The 21,994-nt window shown below is 37.7% G+C and overlaps 1 protein-coding gene across 1 annotated transcript in view; it reads left to right on the top strand.

Moving 5' to 3' along the window:
* The window catches only part of LOC125230070 (protein real-time), a 127,101-nt gene that overhangs the window by 97,971 nt on the left and 7,136 nt on the right, over positions 1 to 21,994 (top strand). The window contains exons 6-11 of the mRNA XM_048135073.1: positions 12,893 to 12,940; positions 13,007 to 13,107; positions 13,560 to 13,749; positions 14,574 to 14,662; positions 16,670 to 16,928; positions 17,912 to 18,030. Of these exons, the coding sequence (XP_047991030.1) occupies positions 12,893 to 12,940; positions 13,007 to 13,107; positions 13,560 to 13,749; positions 14,574 to 14,662; positions 16,670 to 16,928; positions 17,912 to 18,030 (806 nt within the window). The remainder of the gene's footprint in view (positions 1 to 12,892; positions 12,941 to 13,006; positions 13,108 to 13,559; positions 13,750 to 14,573; positions 14,663 to 16,669; positions 16,929 to 17,911; positions 18,031 to 21,994) is intronic.

A 21,994-nucleotide genomic window follows, 5' to 3' on the forward strand; every position in this document is an offset into this window, starting at 1 on the left:
CCTTAGGAGGCGAATTTTGAAAAATCCTTTCTTAGTGCTCCTCTACACTATATAAGGAACCTACGTGCCAAATTTGACATCTCTAGGATCAGCGGTTTCGGCGGTGCGTTGATATGTCAGTCAGTCAGTCAATATCTTCTTTTATATATGTTTTTGATATTTAAACCCCATTGCACCACAACAGGGGAGAAGGTATTTCACTTCCGCCTCGTTAGATTTTTAAAACGTTGTATTTATCGTGATCAGCGACCCGATAATAGTTATTTGTTATACAAGGGGGCAAAGTTGTATTTTAACGCCGAGTGTGGAATTGAAAAACGAGCAAGTGAAAGGATTCTATAGTTGAACCACGAGCGAAGCGAGTGGTTCGAGAATAGAATCCTGAACTTGCGAGTTTTTTAACACACGAGAAGTAAAATACATTTGCACCCGAGTGTAACACAAAACTTTTCCCCTCACTATAGCGAGGAAACTACAACGCTAAAAAATGCGTTTATCACTGCTTCCAGTAGTTCCACAGGTGGTAAATCATCTTTATTACTAGATTCACCTACTTTTATCAATTTTAAAGCAGTTAATTTGACTTTATTCAAGGTCAAATTACTTTACCCACTAGTGGATAAAATGCGTTTTTGCCCGCTGGTATTAAAGGACAAAACGCGTGTTTCCGAGCTAGTGAGGGGAAAACCATAAAAACGATACCCATATTGATTTTTTGACTTTATCACCCCCTTTTCACCCTTTTAGGGGTTACATTTTCAAAAAACCTGAAACACGTATTCAGTCATATGTCTTAAGGAATCTTCCTGTGAAGTTTCGAATAAAATAGTCAAACTAATCTTGTTTCCCCATACAAACTTTGAACCCCCATTTGACCCCCTTAGGAGGGGAATTTTGCAAAATCCTTTCTTAGTGCTCCTCTACACTACATAAAGAACCTACGTGCCAAATTTGAAATCTCTAGGACCAGCGGTTTCGGCTGTGCGTTGATATGTCAGTCAGTCAGTCAGTCAGTCAGCTTCTTCTTTTATATTATACAATACAATAAAACTAGTCTCGCAAAGGTAGCTTAAGGAAAAACCTGCCATAACTAAAACAGGTTGCAAAGCTTGTATTAAATAATGCATGGTTTCAACAACAGGATGGCTTAGTTCGATTACTTTTTGATCCTTAGTTATGCAGGTAAAGTTTTTAGTATTTTTTAAAGATTTTATTGTTTAAAAAGTTTAATTCTTAAAGTTTTAGTGTTGGTACTAAATATCTGTGTTTAAAATAAAATAATTATGTTAATCAACTTTGTAGCAAAAAAGAACTAACATTGTAGCTGGGGTATGTGTAATCGGATTATTTTAAGATGAACACACACTATAAAAACAAGATTGACAAGGCGCAGCGAAATGAAAAGAAAACTCCATTCATAGTTATCTCGGGATTAAAACTAGGATTAAAACTTTTGAACCTCAATTTTGACAATTTGACCCACTCTCAACAAATGTATAGCGCCGTCTAATCTAGGCGACCGTCCATTTCTCTGAATGGTTCTGAGATATGCTTTTTTCTTAGACTTTTTCTGTACTTACTGAGTTATATACGTCTTTGGTAGAACATGTTCAATTATTCAACCTCTGCACCCTCCGATTGCAACAGCCTTGAACTTGCCTTAATTACACAAAGTTCTATTTGGTTTGGCGCGCTACTTCAATTGCAACTTCGTCGAACTGCGTTTACCGCTAACCTTGCTTGAATTTGAACCCTAGTGGGCAAACTTTATAGTTTCACTTTGTGCGTGGTTTGAAGCTCTCATCTGTAATTCGAATGCAGTCTAGCGTGTATTCCGACCTGTGAGTTATTCCAGAGGCTTACTGCTGAATTTAAATCCAGCCGTAGGCATATGAATATGACGCTCCAGTGACTAAAAGAGCAGCTTACTTAAAGTATTTTCGCTGGTTCGGCTACCTACTAAGAATGGTAGAGGATCGGGCTGCTAAGAGGCCGTATCTGGGAAGACCGACTGGTGGCCGATACATATTGTCTACATATTTTGCAAAGTGGTATGCCTGCAAGATTTCCCCTGATTCTTACCAGTTACCGATGCGATTTCATAGAGTATAACCTAACCACAAAATTAAAATTTTGAAAAAACCCCGATATAGTGGAAGTGGTAGTTTTCATGAAACATGGCTGAGAACACTCCCGACACTGACGTTCAGCTTTCAAACAAAAAAAACTAAATCAAAATCGGTTCATCCGTTCGGGAGCTACGATGCCTCTGACAGACACACACACAGGCAGACAGACAGACACGTCAAACTTATAACACCCTGTCGGTTTTGCGTCGGGGTTGATAAACAGACAAGGTCCCAACTATTTTACGGTCTATTACTTAAAGATTTCGTCTTCCATGTATAATTGTATAGTCAGCATCAATAGCAGTGGATGAAACACGAAAAGTATCTGACATCCTGAGTAACTTTTTAAATATAATGAATCTGTACAGTTCGCAGTCAGGAAAGTCAAAGATTATTCAGGGTAAAATATACCTACTGGTAATTTTAAAACTTATTGCAACGTTATATATAGTCTATCAATCAAATACAGGTACGTAGTGGATGTTAACACTTATGAAACTGTATGGTTATCGCAATGGATATTGATGCGTGTTGCCAATACAGCCAGGCTTAGCGAAATGTTTATTTAGTAGTGGGGTTTGGCAATAGACGTGTTGGCTTGCGGACAGGGCGATTTTGTGAATTATACGTATTTTATTATGACTATAGCCTGGTAGCCTTGCGGTAAGTGCGTGTGACTTTCGTTCCGGAGGTCGCGGGTTCGAACCCCTGCTCGCACCAATGAGTTTTTCGGAACTTATGTGCGAAATGTCATTTGATATTTGCCAGTCGCTTTTCGGTGAAGGAAAAAATCGTGAGGAAACCGGACTAATTCCAATAAGGTCTAGTTACCCTTCGGGTTGGAAGGTCAAATGGCAGCCGCTTTCGTAAAAACTAGTGCCTTCGCCAAATATTGGGATTAGTTGTCAAAGCGGACCCCAGGCTCCCATGAGCCGTGGCAAATGCCGGGATAGCGCAAGGAGGATGAAATAACGTTGTTACTCAGCGTCAATATTTCCTTGTTGAAGAGGTAATGAACAGCGAAATGTCACTGTCGGGTGAAACAGCATAAATGCAACTTATTACATTATGTACACTTATATCACAGTATAATAAAGAGTACTATCGTACAGTATGGCCACTCCCGTTCCTCGCTGAAAGTACCGCCCACCCCCTCTCGGTTATCTCACAGTTACCGCCTGTCAAAAACACGAACAGTCGACCTGTCATATTTCACTCATACAAGCATAGTACGCGGTACGCGTTCACCTACACGAGCTAAGACTGTGTGCTAGGAATGCGCCTCTTTCAATATATTTGATCGCCAGTGTCCGAGGTGTGCATATATTTCACTCTATTCAAGAATCATCTTTTCCGAAGTCATAAACATATCGATATTTAAAACTATAAACAAAACAAGTTTCCTGGCAATACTGATTCATATCAGATCGGATATAATTATGTATCACGTGTAGAGAAGCGTTTGCACGTGTCGGACGCGGCTCGTTATGTCGGTTACGTGCCGGACGCGTTATGTGTGCTTCCCTTTATAATTTCGCATTGATAATTGGATAACGAGGTGTAGATAAATATTGGAGGATATTACACAAATAAATCCCGGTTGTAAGGTCCGACCGAGATTCCCGGCCGCGAACTAAGTTGTATGAAATCTCGGCCGACTGTTGGGCTTGATTTGTTCATTAGTTCGTCAGTTAGATTATCAAAGAATTTTAGACACGTATTTTTTATTTTTTCTCGTAAACGAAAAATGACGACGGTACAGTGCGTTGAAGTTTCGCGTGGCGTCAATAGGGACAATTTTCACTTAAAAGTGACGTCACAAGCCCCCACTCCGGAACATTGATGCTCTATATCTTTGTATTTGTTCATTAATTAGAAAAAGCGAAAAATATATGTTCAGTATTTTTGGACGGTCTAACTAACGGACTAAACAGAATGCCATTTTTAGGGTTCCGTAGCCAAAATGGCAAAAACGGAACCCTTATAGTTTCGTCATGTCCGTCTGTCCGTCTGTCCGTCTGTCCGTCTGTCCGTCTGTCCGTCTGTCACAGCCGATTTACTCGGAAACTATAAGTACTACAGTGATGAAATTTGATGGGAATATGTGTTGTATGAACCGCTACAAAATTATGACACTAAATAGTAAAAAAAAGAATTGGGGGTGGGGCCCCCCATACATGTAACTGAGGGATGAAAATTTTTTTTTCGATGTACATACCCGTGTGGGGTATCAATGGAAAGGTCTTTTAAAATGATATAAAGTTTTCTAAAAAACATTTTTCTTAAAGTGAACGGTTTTTGAGATATCAGCTCTCAAAGTCGTAAAAAGTATGTCCCCCCCCCCTCTATTTTTATAACTACGGGGTATAAAATTCTAAAAAAAATAGAGGTGATGCATGCTAATTAACTCTTTCAACGATTTTTGGTTTGATCAAAGTATCTCTTATAGTTTTTGAGATAGGTTGATTTAACTGTAATTTTGGCAGGTGTATAAATTGACATAATAAGTTTATTATATTTGCTGCTACGGAACCCTTTGTGCGCGAGCCCGACTCGCACTTGGCCGGTTTTTTATGTAGTCGTCATCCCTATTCTGTTATTCAGTGTACATTTTCATTGGGACGATGGTCTTCATAAAGCCCACACGGTTAATATGAGGGCGTGGGCGTTGGATACGCTTCAATGCCGCTGTTTCGTAGCTATAACCTACCTTTATCCGTAGGTGGGATGAAATACGTGCATTTTAGAGTAAAGCTCCTTTATTAAAAGAAACAAAGTGCTGCCAGTAAAGGTTCTTTATTAAAATAAATGAAGTGCTGCCTTCTAACCAACGTCACAATCGGTTACGCTTCGTTTTTTTTTTATGTATGTAAATATATTGTATGTATGTATATTATTATCTATTATTAGTATCTGTGTGTATGTATTTTTATTCTTATATACAATATTACATATCGTCACTACTTTTAAAAAAATCTCGTATCTCACACTGCTCCTCAAAGTTAAAACGCAGTAAGTCTATATGCATTGCATTATACATACTTATTACATTTTTCTTTTCATTGACAGAAGAAGATACAAGTTTTTTTCAAAGTAGTGACGATATAGGTTAGCTTAATAATATTGTGCAATTAACTTGAATAACTATTTTGTTCTCAATATAATTTAATGTTGCACCGCCTACAATTTCTCTGTTTTGCCCGAAGGTTGACTGGTAGAGAATGCCTTGCGGCATTAAGTCCGCCTTGTGTACAATTGTATTGTCTTTGTGCAATAAAGATTAAATAAAGAAATAAACGTTTGGTAGCTCTCCATATCACTCTTCTGGGCCAATCCACGCAAAAGTAACGCGAGTCACTACTTCATTGAGTGTTTATTTGAACGACAGCTTCAAATGAAAGCATCTATGCATATATCGGGAAAGTAACACTTAGATAGATTATCACTTGAATTTGGCGCGACAGAGCCAGCCTGCGTTTCGAGCACCACGTAGCGTCAACCATTGTCACTGCGTTTCCCGACTTTATTTCAGTGTGAAGCGGAATATAAAGGTGTGTTGTATTTTGATTTTAGGGCTCATCCATTAATTACGTTACACCAATTTCATGATTTTTTGACCCTTCCCTCCCCCCTTGTCACACGTCGTCACACTAAACTACACCCTCCCCCCTAGTGTGACGTCACATTCAGATTAAATAAAAATCACAAAAACACTTTGAAATTGTCTTAATAACCGCTACATTTCACTATCTGTAATCTGTAATAGGTATTGAGATTGAGATTCACGGACGTGTTACGTCATTTTTAAGTAATTTGGGCTGTTCAATGTCCAGATTGGTGTTTGTTAGTGAAATGTATTGGCTACGTGCGAGGGGGTAAGCAAAGCGATCGCAGTGCTTGCGGTGGTCAAAATCGACACTGATTGTGGTTGTCATCTATCAAAACTCATAAAATATAATACAATGTGTAATGTTTGAAATAGGCCACCAATGTTGTTTTGTTGTTAATTGTAAAAATAATGGCATAAATAGTCGTTGCACGTTCTATGCGTTTCTTAGAACACACTGGAAATTGGATCAAAGAACTAAATGGATAGCTACAATGAAAAGAAAACGTAAGTGTTATGTCAAAACAAAACGTTATAATAAATTATATTTAAGCTTTGTTTACCTAATATTGTTCAATACGCTGTTAGTATTTTTCCTACCGTAAAAGATTATGCTTAAAGGTTCAGGCCTGGCCTGGAAATAGGCCCGGTCGGATATTTCTGCGGCCGCGGACATAACTAGGTACTTACGTTTAGACTTGTTTTATATGGCATTAACGGGACGAAGGTTTAGCGAATACCATATTACTCGCTCGTAGAACTTCTACCATCACTCCTATATTCTTCAAGATTCCTTATATGCCCTGCCAGCACCAATTTATTGCCTCTTTCTGTGCTCTGGGGTTGGAAGTTTACACCGTGAGTAATGCTTTGGAAACTGATTTTTATTATTATATGCATGTCTGTATAATCGATCTACCTAAATAACACTTGAAATATTCATTCATTCATTCATTCATTTATTTATTGATAAAATAATATATTTTACATGTCAGTGTTCTTACTTAACTTAATTTTAATTAAGTTTAAAATAGGCACTTATTATTATTATTAGTGTTTTACATAAATAAGTAGGTAGATGCATTATAATATTCTAATTTTAGGTCATCGACCGCTATCAACAAATTCATCTACGTCGTAGCACGCGAGGTTTGTTAAAAAAGATTTAAGTTTGTTTGCAAACAGTCTATCGCTCTGTATTTCTAATATTTCGGGTGGAATTGAGTCGTATAATTTGGCCCCAATGACACTGAAATACTTCCGAGACTTGGCGAGTTTACATTTTGGAATCAATAAACGATCACGCCTACGAGTACTTCTGGTGTGAGCGCGCGACGCGGTATAGTTATGTAAATTGGCGCGGACGTATTTACAAGCAGATAAGATGTATACTCCCGGCAGTGTAAACTGTATCTTTGAATCTCTAAACAAGTCTTTAGCGGGGTGGTCGTAGGGTTTTCGGGTAATTATTCTTATGGCACGTTTTTGCATTTTGAATGCTTTTTCACGGTCAGCCGCTGTTCCCCACAGATCAATCACTTGGATGAGCAGGGCATGAAAATAACCATAATATGCCTTTTTCAGGTTTTCAAATGAATTATCATGACTAAACATTAGTTTTTGCAAGTCTTGAAAGTGCAAAGCACGCAGATGCCAACTTATCACACAGTGATTGGATATGAGGGGTCCATGTTAGGCCAGAGTCTATTATACAACCCAAATACTGAACCTGATCTACTTGTGTAACGTTGATTCCGTTAGTTGATATATTTAGAGTATTTGTATTTGCTCTTAACTTGAAATGCATGATGTTTGTCTTGTCTATGTTTAATTTCATACCATTAACAGAAAACCAATTTGACAAGTCATACATTGCCTTCTTGAGTCTGTGCTCTAAGGCGTCATAGTTATCGGCGTCCACCAGTACACATGTATCATCGGCAAAAGTTATGAATTCAAGGTCAGGGCAAGCCATGGGTATGTCATTTATTAATATTAAAAATAGAATATTTCCCATTGATGATCCTTGGGGGACAGATCGGTTGCCGATTTGTTCAAGATCCGATAACGTATCAAGGACATATGTACACTGCCTTCTATTATTTAGAAATGATTCTATCATTTTGTGAAATCCTGCCGCCACTCCGTATTCCGATAACTTCTTTAGAAGAAGCGTGTGGTCGACCATTTCGAAGGTATAGTAGATCTTGTTATTCGATTTATTTAAAATTAACGAAAAATCGTTAAAATATATGTTTATTTACATGTCATTTTTTGACATTTTCCACTTCAAGTTCACATGGCAGTGGGCGTAATTGTCGTGCACGTAACCAATACGGTCAACATTGAAATTGAACACGAACAATTGAAATTGAATTTTATTTAACTTAGATTTTGCAAATTGTTTGTATGTGACTCACAAACATGGACCTCCACCCCCTGTCACAACATGTCACATTTTGTGGACCCTCTCCCCCCCCCCCCGTCTAGGTGTAATTAATGGATGAGCCCTTAGTGGGTCAGTGAACACGCTGTGCTAAACGAAAACGATCTTAGAAGAACTTCCCTCAAATTAAAATAATGAAGATTGGTGGTTACAGATTCCGGAAAAATATACAGGATGCGTGAAAATTTTAATTTTTTTAACTTTTTTTATTACTACATAATAGTAATAACATAAATGTTTGTGCAATATAACAAAATGTGAACTGTTCCGTAGAACTGTTGTGTCATCAAATTGTTTAAAAAGTGAGTTTTGTAGTTTAACCTTTAAAAAGATAGACATTCGCAATGGTAACAATAGTTTGGTACCACTTTTAAATTAATTAACCACTTTAATGAATTTATTACCTACGCTCTTTACCTTTTGGCGGATTTGGGTCAATTTACTTCATTAACTTTTAAATAATCGATGGAATCAGGCGTTACTTTGCGGAAATGTTAATCAAAATAGACGATTACTTTGCTAATCCGCGTGTTTATTACCAAGGTAATCTTCTAGATTTTGATTAGTAATTAACAATACAGCGCGTAAACGTAATAAGGGCGATAAATGAAACCAGGCGTATAATTCAATATTGTTATCATTAATTAAGAGGTGTTTTTGATTTACTCTTAATTTTCACCCCATAATGAATTTTTGAAAAAAATCTCAGCAGCAATGTACTGTAAACGTGGTTTCGATGACAATCAATGACAACTGTCAACGAGCGTTTAACGGGAGTGTGTTTGCATTACGTTGCGGGCCGAATTAATTTGTATGGATAAAAAAAATATTTCAATTTTAAGTAAAACTTATCTAATTACATTTTATACGTCCTATACTCACCACCGTTAAGAGGTTCGCCCGTATTAGGTTTACACCCTGTATAATCACAGCTGATTAAATACGTAAATACACATTTAAAAAAAAACCCGGCCAAGTGCGAGTCTGACTCGCCTACCGAGGGTTCCGTACAAATTTATTTCAAACTACCTAGTTAAAATAATCTCATGTTTCTTTCTCTAACTTGAAATTTACAGTTTGCCCCCTTTCATTTGGCCATTTTCTACAATTAAAATTCATAAATTTAGTAAAATTATTATTTCTAATTGTAGAGGTTTACAATGTTCACAACTATTCCAAGTTTCAAGTTGATAGTATTAGTAATTTTCGAGATATTTAGTAATGTGACAGACGGACAGAGTCGCACCATAAGGGTTCCTGTTGTACCTTTTTGGTACGGAACCGTAACAAGACTTGGTTGACGGCCACATCTTGAAAAGTTTAATTATTATTTATTTAACTAATATCTTTCTAGGTAATCCTGTATAGCCTTAATAATAGGTATTTCTAGGTAATAATACCGGGAGAAATGTGAATGCCAGGTATAGCAGGAATACTAAGAAGTCTTAAGAGCAGTACAGGTCAGGGACTCGGCGTTCGGAGCGTTGGTTAAATGTCATTCGATTTTGCGTTAATACCTTCAGTCTTCGTTACGAAATGATATAGCAGAGTTAAAAAATATATTAATGTTAAATTACGAAATACTATGAGAGGCTTTGCTACGTGTTGTGAATAAATGGGTTTTCGTTTTTCTAAATTGCTACGCCGTAGTGCTCGATGGACATAATATAGCAACTAGAGGTAAATGTTCATAATATGTAGAGAAAACCCTTCGTAGAGCTAAACTACGAAACACAGTAAGGGTCAGTTGCATCCGCCACAGTTAACTTTGCCCGTTATGTGTATGGAAATTCTGTAACGGAAGTTTTGGTGCAACCGATTCTAAAAGCTCGGCCACACATGCGCGTTTTGAGAGCGTAGGCGGAGCGTTAGAGGACGAACGCTGGCGTTGCGCCCAGCGGACGCCGGCGGGAATTAACGAGCGCGGATTGCGAGCGGAATGCGCGCGGATTGCGAGCGGAACGCCAGCGTTCCACCGGCGCACCGCTATCATTGCGCTCCGCTGACGCAACGCTATCAAAACGCTTTATGTGTGGCGGAGGCTTAAGACTTATACAGCTATGTCGTGGCACGTGTCTTTCTTTTGATTATATTATAAGGGAACATCTAAAAGTATAACCTTTTCGTAGCATAATTACGAGTATAATCTATCATGCCGATTTGCCGATACTTCTTTTATTTTGTTTGGTGTTTGTCCATGTAAGATTTTTATTTTGACGAAAATAATATTTGAATTTGAAATATGAAAGGAAAATTTCGGAGTAATTAGTTACACAAAAATAACCTTTTCAGTACAGATGGTCTTTTTTTTACGCACTAGTGCGAGAAGTGGTTCATTATATGCCAGGTCGAAACTTCGGAGGCTCATCTGTACTGAAAAACGTCGTACGATACACGTGCGAAAAGGAAATTCGTAACTCGTGTCGATTTAAAACACTCCCTTCGGTCGTGTTTTAATTTATCGCCACTCGTTTCGAACTTCCTTTTTTACGCACTTGTATCGTAATGTACTATTCTTTTACAGCTAGTTCAACGAGTCTTTAAATTCTCCCATAATACTGAGAACTGCTCTTCGTTTTAAAATATTGTTAATGTATTTCCATTATCTTTGCGGGCCTTTGTTCAACAGAACATTGTGAATATTGTGATTAAAACAGAAGTACTCGCTGTCGCTTTTTTTCCAAAATAATGGCTGAATGGTGAATTGAAATGATTGGTATTTCGATGCCAAAGTATCAAAGCTTCAACTAACGGTTTTATAAAAAAATATAGACAAACATAATTCTTTCGGCAGTAAGTGTTTATTTTAGTTTATGTGTTGGTATGCTCTGAAAATTAACCAAAAAAAAATTACGAAAAGAGCACTTAGAGGAATGAGTGGTCTATTCAGGAAATTCGATTGAAAAGTTCTGTTTGATGTTCGTGTTTTGAAGTATTTTCTACATTTAATTGAGATATAAATTACCCGCCCATAACAACCGTAATTATTGATGTGCCGTCGGAAGTTTTAAATCTTAAATTTAACATAATTTTTTCTTGTAAGAAAATGCTGAAATTTATTGGGTTATTTCCTGTTAGGGCATATAAGAAAACACTATTTGTAACGATTTATTGATATTTAAACAGAGATGATCTACAATACGACAATCAACGCGAATGACAGATTGCGACTGGTTTAACGTATACATGCATTCATATTAGGTACGTATAGACAACAAGCTCACGGTTCTTCGCATATACTTTAATATTTCCATTATTTGACAGCTTTCCGCAACTTCAACATATGTACTAGGTAATCCTGTAGCGAACATTGTGTTGAAGGCATATAGCAGCGGGTGGGAACTAACGCTGAGTGCATTTTGCAGTAACTGAAGTAGAGTTAATACGATTTCCCTCTTCTAAGTACTACTTAATATACCTAACCTTAGATAAAGGAATTCGTAGACACGCTAACTAGTGCAATATTCTGAAAATAAGATGGAAATACGACTCAATTCCAAGTTTTTTTAATTCGAAAAGTGACGTTTATTTAAAAAAATACAGAAGTTTTTACAGCAATAAAATGTCATTTTTTCAAATAAAAACGTCACTGTTAACACTAACTGATTGATATCGTACCGTGATCTTAGTAAACATCTTTCGAATTGGACCGAATGGCGTTTTACGCCATAATTAATAGACTCTTTTATCTTCAAGAACACCAATTAATTTACCAGCTTGCAGCTTGTAAACTCCTATGGGTGCAGTAATGTCTTGGCGAGGAACAGATGTAGGGACCTAGTCTTCGACAGAATGACATGGTGTCACGATCTTCAGCGTTGAGGGAACGACTAAAGAAGAAACTCCTGTAAAGTCAACCAATTGGAACCCTAGGCCCTCTACAACCATGTCAAAATGACAAGCAGTAAGGAGATTTCTTACAATCTGATTTATAACGTCAGTATGACATAGTTCTACAGTGGCCTAGGGTTCCAATTGGTTGATTGACTGTACGTACCCACACAAGCCTAGAAACTTTGTACTGGACTGTATAAAACTATGTGGAAATAACCCTGAAGTTTCTGCACAAAGCCGCCTGTGACCCATTTCGCGGCACGTGGCTAGTTCGCGGCTCGAGACAACGTGCTCACTCACTTACTGAATTGTTATTCAAAACCCGGTATTATATCGATCGGTGTAGATTAGTGCTTTCGTTTAGATAGAACTAGAACCTAGTAAAGGTTTCCGATATATTTCTTGTTTTACGTCTTTCGTCTATACGTAATCGGACTTTGCGATATGATTTCGATCGTCATTTGTCATTCTAAAAGCAAATAGCTTCGTTTTGAACAGCACGTCAAGTTTAAGGGACTCCAACAAAGTTTACAAGCATTTTCGGTGCATTAAAATACTGTGTATATTTCGAGACTTTATCAACACCGGTTTACGTTGTGGCACTTGTGGCAACCCGACATAGTGGACCGATGTTCATAAAAAAACACAAAATAAATATTACATTATTAAATATACACATAAGAACACTCCTAGACTAATTCAGCTTTCAAAAAAAAAAAAAAGAAATGTAATCGGGGGGTTAAAATCGAAGTCGTGCAGTGTGTAATGTATGTATGCCCAGCTAATTAAAAACAGTAATAACTATACATTGTACGCTTCTATGTAGATGTGTTTAGGACTACATAAAATACTTATAATATATTTTCTTTGTTACAGACCAATATACCCTGGACAGCGAGTACATCAAGCGGTACACTGCTTCCAGTAGTTCCACAGGTGGTAAATTATCTTTATTACTGGGTTCACCTACTTTTATCAATTTTAAAGCAGTTAATTTGGGTCAACTGACTCCAATGCAGGAGTCTACTTATAATATATTTTCTTTGCTGCTGCAGCTCAGGAAATGGATCGCAGACCTGCAGAAAGGGAAGGTAGGACGCTTTTTTGAACATTATTTTTCTAGCTCTGGACTAGACCAAGACCATACCAGTACCACAGTATAATAATAATAAAGAGTACTATATATGACCATACCGTTAGTTACATGACTGATCCTTTTGCCAAGTTACTTCCTGAATTTGGAATCCAATTTAGATGTACATCGCGGACGATATCATTAGGTATAGCTTTTAGCGAGAGAGACCTAATTATCTTTTATGACACATTTACCCATACAACTCTAACTACACACTGTTACTGCGTTTTCACATTATCCGATCTGATATCGGATGTAGGACCGATATCCTATATATTAAAGGCGCCATCTTAGATTTTTGCCTGATATTGGATCGAATAGTGTGAAAATGGTGTTACTCGTAGAAGTGCAAATAAATATTTAACCCATTTGAAAATAGAACTATAAAATTGTCTGTCTTTGGTCCAGGTACCATCAGACACGACATTACTCCGCTTCCTCCGAGCCCGCGACTTCAACGTGGAGAAGTCCCGCGAGATGCTCTCGCAATCCCTACTCTGGCGCAAAAAGCACCAGGTCGACCGAATCCTGTCAGAATATGAAACGCCGCAGGTCGTGGCTCAGTATTTCCCAGGCGGATGGCATCATCATGACAAAGGTATTGAGTACTGATACATAACTTGAGATAGTTCCTTCCTCAAGGTTTAATGCCAATTTTGAAGTTTAGATGCTCTCTCAAACACTCTCCTGATAGCTACTCTGGCGCAAAGGCGCCAGGTGGATCGCATCGTATCAGAGTATTAACCGCCGCTGATGATGGTGCAGTACTTTCCTGTGAGACGACACCATCATGACAAAGGTACTGAAGATAACTCAGCAATTGGGTAAAGGTCCAGATGCTCTCCCAGTCAGTACCCATCATCAAGTACCTTATTGTATTTCTGAACTTGAGGAAAAATTGTTATGTCACAAGGTACAGTATAATAGATACTCTAGAGTCTAAATAGGTGTTTTCTTAAAGTTTAATCTGAAAGCAACACGTAAAAACTCACCAGGCTGATTTCTGCAAGGCTATACACCTGGAAGTTATTGCTTCAAGTTTTGAGATGCATCTATGGGTAAAAGTGAGTGGCAAAAATCGGCATCTCTTTCTTGCAAAACTTGCAGGTGTAAATTCAGCTTAAAACTATTCAATTCAATTTACGACTCAGTCTGTCTACGAGGAACTAGATAGTTACGTTTTTGTACTTCTTTTCATTTTTATACATACATACATACATACAATCACGCCTGTATCCTATAAAGGGGTAGGCAGAACACATGAATCTACTAAAGCTTCAGTGCCACTCTTGGCAAATAAGGGGTTGAAAGAAAACGAAACTGTGACATTTTTATAAAACTGCTTAAATAGGTAGTCAAAACTCTGCAAGCTGCCACTTATGACCTTAGACGATAGGCTAAACTTTAAGCATGTTGTTTCAGACGGACGTCCGCTATACATCCTCCGACTAGGTCAGATGGACGTCAAGGGCCTGCTCAAGTCCGTCGGCGAAGACGGCCTCCTGAAGTTGGTGAGTACACTTATTAAGAGTAATTAGGCCTGAACAAATTGCAGGATTAGTCGATTTCGTGTTTTTAAGTGTTGTGAAAGATGATGAGTTCATTTCCTTTGATATTTTTCACGATTTCAAAGGTTGCATTTGATTGATAGTTCAACTAATACACGAGAACCTTGTCAGGACCTTCAATCGTGGTAGATGAGAGCTCTTAATTGAATACTATGTTCATATAACAGAATTTACTGCACAAAACTGATTAGGTACACATGCACAAGCTTTGCTTAGTTTGGGACTGGGTTGCTCTGTTACGATGTCCCCCAATGTTTATATATTTATTATAGCTTAAATAATTAAAATGCTATAATAGGTTTAATTTATCGGAGAGATCACTTGAGTAAGCCCTTCTTTAAAAACACTAGTTCTTGTGCAACTGATAAATTATGCTTGGCATCGTAAAGAAAACCACCGCCACAAGTACTTAGGTACTCTTAATAACTAGTATGTTATACCTACACTATACTAGTATAACCGGTTTAGATCTACGTGCCAATCATGTAACACCCGCTAAGCAAGAAACTGCTACTGGATTTATTTATTTACTAGCTTTTTCCCGCCGCTTCGCTCGCGTTAGAAAGAGACAAAAAGTAGCCTATGTCACTCTCCATCCCTTCAACTATCTCCATTTAAAAAATTACTACAATTCGTCGCTCCGTTTTGCCGTGAAGGACGGACAAACAAACAGACACACACACACTTTCCCATTTATAATATTAGTATGGATCTACCCTGATCATTAAATGACCTAGTTGTGAAACTGGCGTCAACTGGCGTATGATAATTATTTAATTTATAGTACACCATTAATTGTAGGATTTATGACTATTATGAGTATTGAGTAGGTATAACTGTATAAGCGCTGGTGGCCTAGCGGTAAGAGCGTGCGACTTACGATCCGGAGGTCGCGGGTTCGAACCCCGGCTCGTACCAATGAGTTTTTCGAAACTTATGTGCGAAATGTCATTTGATATTTGCCAGTCGCTTTTCGGTGAAGGAAAACATCGTGAGGAAACCGGACTAATTCCAATAAGGCCTAGTTACCCGTCGGGTTGGAAGGTCAGATGGCAGTCGCTTTTAGTAAAAACTAGTGCCTACGCCAAATCTTGGGATTAGTTGTCAAAATGACCCCAGGCTCCGTCAACTGAGCCGTGGCAAATGCCGGGATATCGCAAGGAGGATGATGAGTAGGTATAACTGAGCCGTGACATTAACTGCAGAACATTATACTTAACTATTATTATCTACTACTAGCTTTTGTCCGCGGCTTCACTCGCGTTAGAAAGAGACAAAAAGTAATCCACAAGATATCCTCTTAAAAAAATACCACGAGTCGTCGCTCCGTTTTCCCGTGACGGACGGACAAACAAACAGACACACACACACTTTCCCATTTATAATACCTACGAGTATAGCAATGCTGTACAAAATCTTCCTTGATACTTACTACTATTTTTCATATTAAATAATCTGACAGTAATTTGTCTTTGTGGGTGGGTTCCATTGGTCTGGACGATGGGATGAAAACCTGTCACTGCAATATTACAATTTGGTCTTCTTTCAATTCCTTAATTGCCAAGAGTGGCTCTGAAACGAACTGTTTCTTGTGATTTGCCTAATGCCTACCCTGTTTGGGAATGCAGGCATGAGTTGTGTATGTATGATCGATATCAGACGTAGCCGGATTTAACCAGAAATAACAGAAATTAAAAGGAATACAAATATTGTGAACCTAACAACATGATGATTGTAAATTATGTCACAAAATATTATTTATTATTTTCAATTTATAATGTAATTTTTGACGATCATGATGAGAAGATAAACATAACTTTGGCATGTAACAAATTTATAGTGTAATTTTTATCATGAAATAAAGAAATCTAAATCTAAATAATAACAGATAACCATATTTTCGTTTTCCATTATATTCAATGTAGGTAACCCAAAACATGACATTTCCAGACGCTTCACGTGTGTGAAGAGGGTCTCAAACTCCTGGAAGAAGCCACCCGCTCCTCCGAGCACGCAGTCCAGTCTTGGTGCCTCCTCGTCGACCTGGACGGGCTCAATATGAGGCACCTCTGGAGGCCTGGAGTCCGAGCTTTGCTCCGGATCATACAGATCGTTGAGGCAAACTATCCTGAGACAATGGGACGCGTGCTCATCGTGAGAGCGCCGAGAGTCTTCCCGATACTGTGGACGATTGTCAGCACGTTTATAGGTGAGGTCCTATACTGTCATGGTTGCCTGGTTCCTTCGAGGACTGTTCGGCTCTTGAGGGTTATATTCGCTGAAGGTAAGTTTTGTGGTTCTCTTGATCTAGAGCTGGACTAAACATAAAGAATCTTGTGAGACCTGAAGTCCAAGCTTTGTTGAGGATCATACAGATCGTCGAAGCCGACTACCCTGAGACCATGGGACGCGTGCTCATTGTGAGAGCGCCGAGAGTCTTCCCGATACTGTGGACGATTGTCAGCACGTTTATAGGTGAGCTCCTATACTGTCATGGTTGCCTGGTACCTTCGAGCGCTGACTGGCTCTTGAGGGTTATATTCGCTGAAGGTGAGTTCTGTGATTCTCTTGATCTAGAGCTGGACTAAACATGAAGAATCTTGTGAGAACTGAAGTCCAAGCTTTGTTGAGGATCATACAGATCGTTGAAGCCAACTACCCTGAGACCATGGGACGCGTGCTCATCGTGAGAGCGACGAGAGTCTTCCCGGTGCTGTGGACTATTGTCAGCACGTTTATTTTATAGGTGAGATTCTTTTAAGTTCTGATCGCTTGGTATCTTCGAGCGTGGACTGTGCGACTTTTGAGGACTATATGCGCTGAAAGCTGAAGGTAAGTTCCCTGAATTTAGAGATGAGCACTGTTGAAGATCATACAAATTGTTGAAGTTGAAAGTCAGCACTTTTTTGGGTAAGTTCTTTTACTGTGTTTTCCCCAATGTATATAGCCATAGCGTAGGATACTGTGAAAATAACTATGGCTGGTATATTATTTAATTTTAATTCGATTAAGGTAATGATCATGAAGAAATAGGACTAATTCAAATAAGGCCTACTTTATTTTCACATCTGGCTCTGTACCACTTGGCAGATGACTCGATATTAGAACGAGACGGATGGAAAAAGGACTAGCTATAGGCTGGGATAATTTTGATTTCCTGTTTATTTACCCACTTATTTTCTCTAATTCCAGACGAGAACACCCGCAGCAAGTTCTTGTTTTACGGTGGCAAGGATTACCTGCAGCCGGGCGGCTTGCTCGACTACATCCCGAAGGATCTCATACCGGACTTCCTCGGAGGACCTTGCAAGGTACTTACTATACTTCAAGTCTATGGAACTGTTAAATATAATCAGTCTTCAGCAGAGGGTTTTACCGAATTGACGAACGTTAGTGGAAATGAATGTTGCAAGTTAAAAATTTTGCATGTGTCGTTCCGATTTTATCTTTCGTTTGGCGTTTGCTGACATAAGTACTTCGACTAGACACCAAGAAAAATTATGAATTTGAAAGAGATTAAATGCTTAGTTGTTTACGTTTGTTACGGGCCACTTGCACCAACAAAAATGGAGGGTTAACCCACCATTTCATATGGAATAGGCTAGTTTCCTACTTGTCAAAACAGCTTCTTTTTATGAACTGTCAAACCGATTTGGTAATATGGAATTACTATGAAATACTGAGGAGTGACGTCACGGTCAATTCATTTACTTTATATGTTTCTCTTTGACTTATTAAATATAAATTATGTTTAAAAATAACTACTGTCCATATTTTTCTTCTAATTATGTGGTGCTTTATTTCTTGCACTGAATAAAATATTTTATTTTAAGTATAGGAAACTAGCCTATTTGACAGATGACAGCCCACTAAACCAGAGTTAAGTGGTTGGTGCAAGTGGGTCTAAGTTAAACAATTAAATATCTGTTCAATATTTGTTTGAGGTGACTTGGTCTGACTAGTGTATTAGATTAGGATGGTTCTGCTAGTATACAGTAAATTAATACTTATTTATTAAATTTATGCAATACAAGTATGCATATTTTCGAAAAATCAAACATCTGGTTTATAGAAAGATTTTCCTACATCTTTGCAAATTTCGTACATCTCAAGGAAGCCAAAATTTTAGTTAGTAAAACGGGCCTATTTGAAGAGGAACTTTTAAAACATTCAAACCACTTCTAAGAGGAAGTGCTGCTAGTAACCCATGGTTGCATATTGAACTAAGCGGCCAAACTTTCAAGACTCCTCCAACTTGTTCAGTTTACCTCACAAAGCAGTTATTTTCCCATTTATGAAAAGTTCGCGAAGGAAATATAATAGTGAGTCGAGTCTATTGTGTTATTAGTAAAGTTTGGAGCGCGGGTCGGCATAACTAAGATATTGCTTTAATGTAGCAGAAGTTTATTAGTTTTATTAATTAAGACGATACGGTAGGGGTCAATTCTCCATACAAACGCTCTCGACTATTTCCTCCCTGGTTTTTGAAGATAGAGCAATGATTTTTTCAACCCAGATTGTTATTATTTTTATCTGTGTCGGACCGTTTTGATTTTTTTGATATTCTGCTTTTTAAAGATTCTAGAGCCAATCAAAAATTTCCAAAAACGGCCTTTTTCATTGTGGCGCAAATAAAAGGTGTGATACTCAAGATTACAAGATTAACAATTAACCAAAAAAGCTAAACAGTCCGACATAGATTATTTCATTGTTATTCAGATTCTCAAATTTCGTTGCGATTGATTAAGTTTTGAAGGAGGAAAGAGTCGAGAGCGGAACCTCGATTTTAAAGATTTTTTTGAAATATCCTTTGACTGAGTTGTTCTTAATGGACAATTGTTTTTCGATAAATCTAGTTAATAACACTTGTATATTTAACTAAAACGCCCAAGTTGAAAGGGGGGCTCCTTTCCATTTTAGCATTTTCGCTACCGTATCCTCTTAAACTGAAGACTAAGCTGCTAGCGTAATGAGATCTCTTAGATCAGATGCGATGCGGGGTTGCAGGATGACTAGATAACTATACTATAGATACCATACTAACTATACTATACTATCTGTCTTTTAGTTTAGCTCTTTGCTTAGTTTATTTAGTCCGGGGCCCACTGAAGATCAGCGCTTCGGCATGCCATGGCAATATGCTGAGTGGGCTCCCAATTTAACATCTAGATTGTGTTGTATTTATCTTTGTTATATTTGTCCAAACTGATGTTAAATAAAAAATATTCTATTCTATTTCCTCCGAGCCTAGGGTTATTCACGATGACACATAAAGTTGTCTAATGGCTTTACAAGTCAGCATGTGTCTTCGTGAAAATCGTGAATAACATGATCTATAGGTACAGTATATTCTTATACAAATATCGTTGGTGACAAGTAAAAATCACTACAGATGCATTGCGAAAAGAATTTCCTTCGCATTTTTACGGAAACGTGCGAACGTGTTATGCTATTTCAGCCAGTCTCAGTACGAGAAGTACTGGCACTGACTGAACTAGCATGACAAATACGAACGTTGCCGGAAAAATACGAAGGAAACGCTTTTCGCAATGCATCTGTAAGTACTTCCATAAGTTCAGAGCCTTTGTGAACCAAACAAGGTTGATTTTCACTTAATATTTTTTTGTAATTAGTGACTTATGCTTGTCACCCGACGATATACACCGTGTTTTTTTTTTTGTTTTCCGTTAAATTTGACACGTCGTTAGTGTATATCAGTTTTAATTAAATTCGCAAAAAAATTTTTTCATCGTTTTCATACATAATAAATGAATTTGTTAGCGTGAAAGACCCTTTAGAATTACATTCAAGTTAGTGTCAAGTGAAGTGATTGACTGCACATGTCAAAACAAATAACATTATGAATTGGTAACAGACGTGTTCAGTAATTATCTTAATTTTTTTAATAACTCGATAACCGTCAAATTAAGACGCTTATTTCTTAGAGAAATTTATTGTATTTTATCTAAAGAACCTTCCCTTAAAGTTAACGGAATTCAATAAAAACAGGTTGTATAATTTGTAAATTTTGTGATACACTAGTGCAATTACAAATTTGTAATTTCACACGTACAATTGTAACTGTGACTTTGTGGGATAGGCCACAGTGGCCAAATTGGCTCATCTCCTAGCGAAAGAAATCCAGCGTTTTTAAGTTCAATCGTTTCTTTAATTTTGTTAATGAATCTTCTGTTGTTCGCTACACAGTCGGACATAGTAGACGCCTCGCTGAACGTGCCGCAACAATATTACGACTACGTGAGAACTCATGTCTACTCGTCAACTTGTGCTCGATTCCTTGTATTGTAAATATTGTAATGTAAGGCCAACGAGGTGAGAAATCTAAACAAACTTTCATCGATTGAAAACTTTCTTATTCAAATAATGTAATCACTAAACTACCAAACTGGAATGTTGATGTCATCTGTAGATGGGTATGGGTACCCACGTAATACTTCTTTTACATTAATGCGCATGACATGATTCAATTAAATGACTAAATTATAGCGTGTGAGAGAATAAAGGGTCAAGCCAATCTTTTACTTAAATATTGTAAATATTTCTCGTTCGGCATTTATCGATTGAAAAGGCCAAAAGGACACCTGTCACAGTCAACCGAATAACCGGCGGTAATTGCAATATAACTTAGTATGTACCTAACTGTAAAAATATGTACATTATAAGCCCCTTATTCATAAACGTACACTAAAGTTATTAAGCCGATAAAGTTCGTTTGTCCCTTTCTATCACTCCAATACGTCGGTAAGGGACAAACGAACTTTATCGGTTTGATAACTTAGTACGTTTATGAATAAGGGGGTAAGTATATCTCGTTTCGTTGGTCTTGCAATAGCTAAGTACAGTTCACAACACATTGTGCATCGACTATTAGTCAAATTGTATGTCAGCCACCATTCAGAATGGTCACCAAAAGTCACCCACTTGTGCGTTACTCTAGAATATCACTCAGTATACATGTTCCAATATTCACAATATATGTAAGCTAAGATACATACGTCATTATTTATGATAAGACCAGCTAAAAAACCATTTGTAAGCTAGACAGATTTTTTTCACACCTAAATTTAAGATACTTAAATTGAGTATGAATGAAACTACGGTTGTACAGTCAAGTGTAAAAATATGGGTGCGTACAACTTATCAAAAATATGTCCCATAGCACTTTATGTCGGCGGAATAAGGTCTCGGTACATATTTTTGAGCGGATAAAATCGATACGTATTTTTGCACTTGACTGTACTCACGTTATAGCTA

Source organism: Leguminivora glycinivorella, chromosome 10 (genome assembly GCF_023078275.1).
Source record: "Leguminivora glycinivorella isolate SPB_JAAS2020 chromosome 10, LegGlyc_1.1, whole genome shotgun sequence".
Taxonomy (NCBI): Eukaryota; Metazoa; Arthropoda; class Insecta; order Lepidoptera; family Tortricidae; genus Leguminivora; species Leguminivora glycinivorella.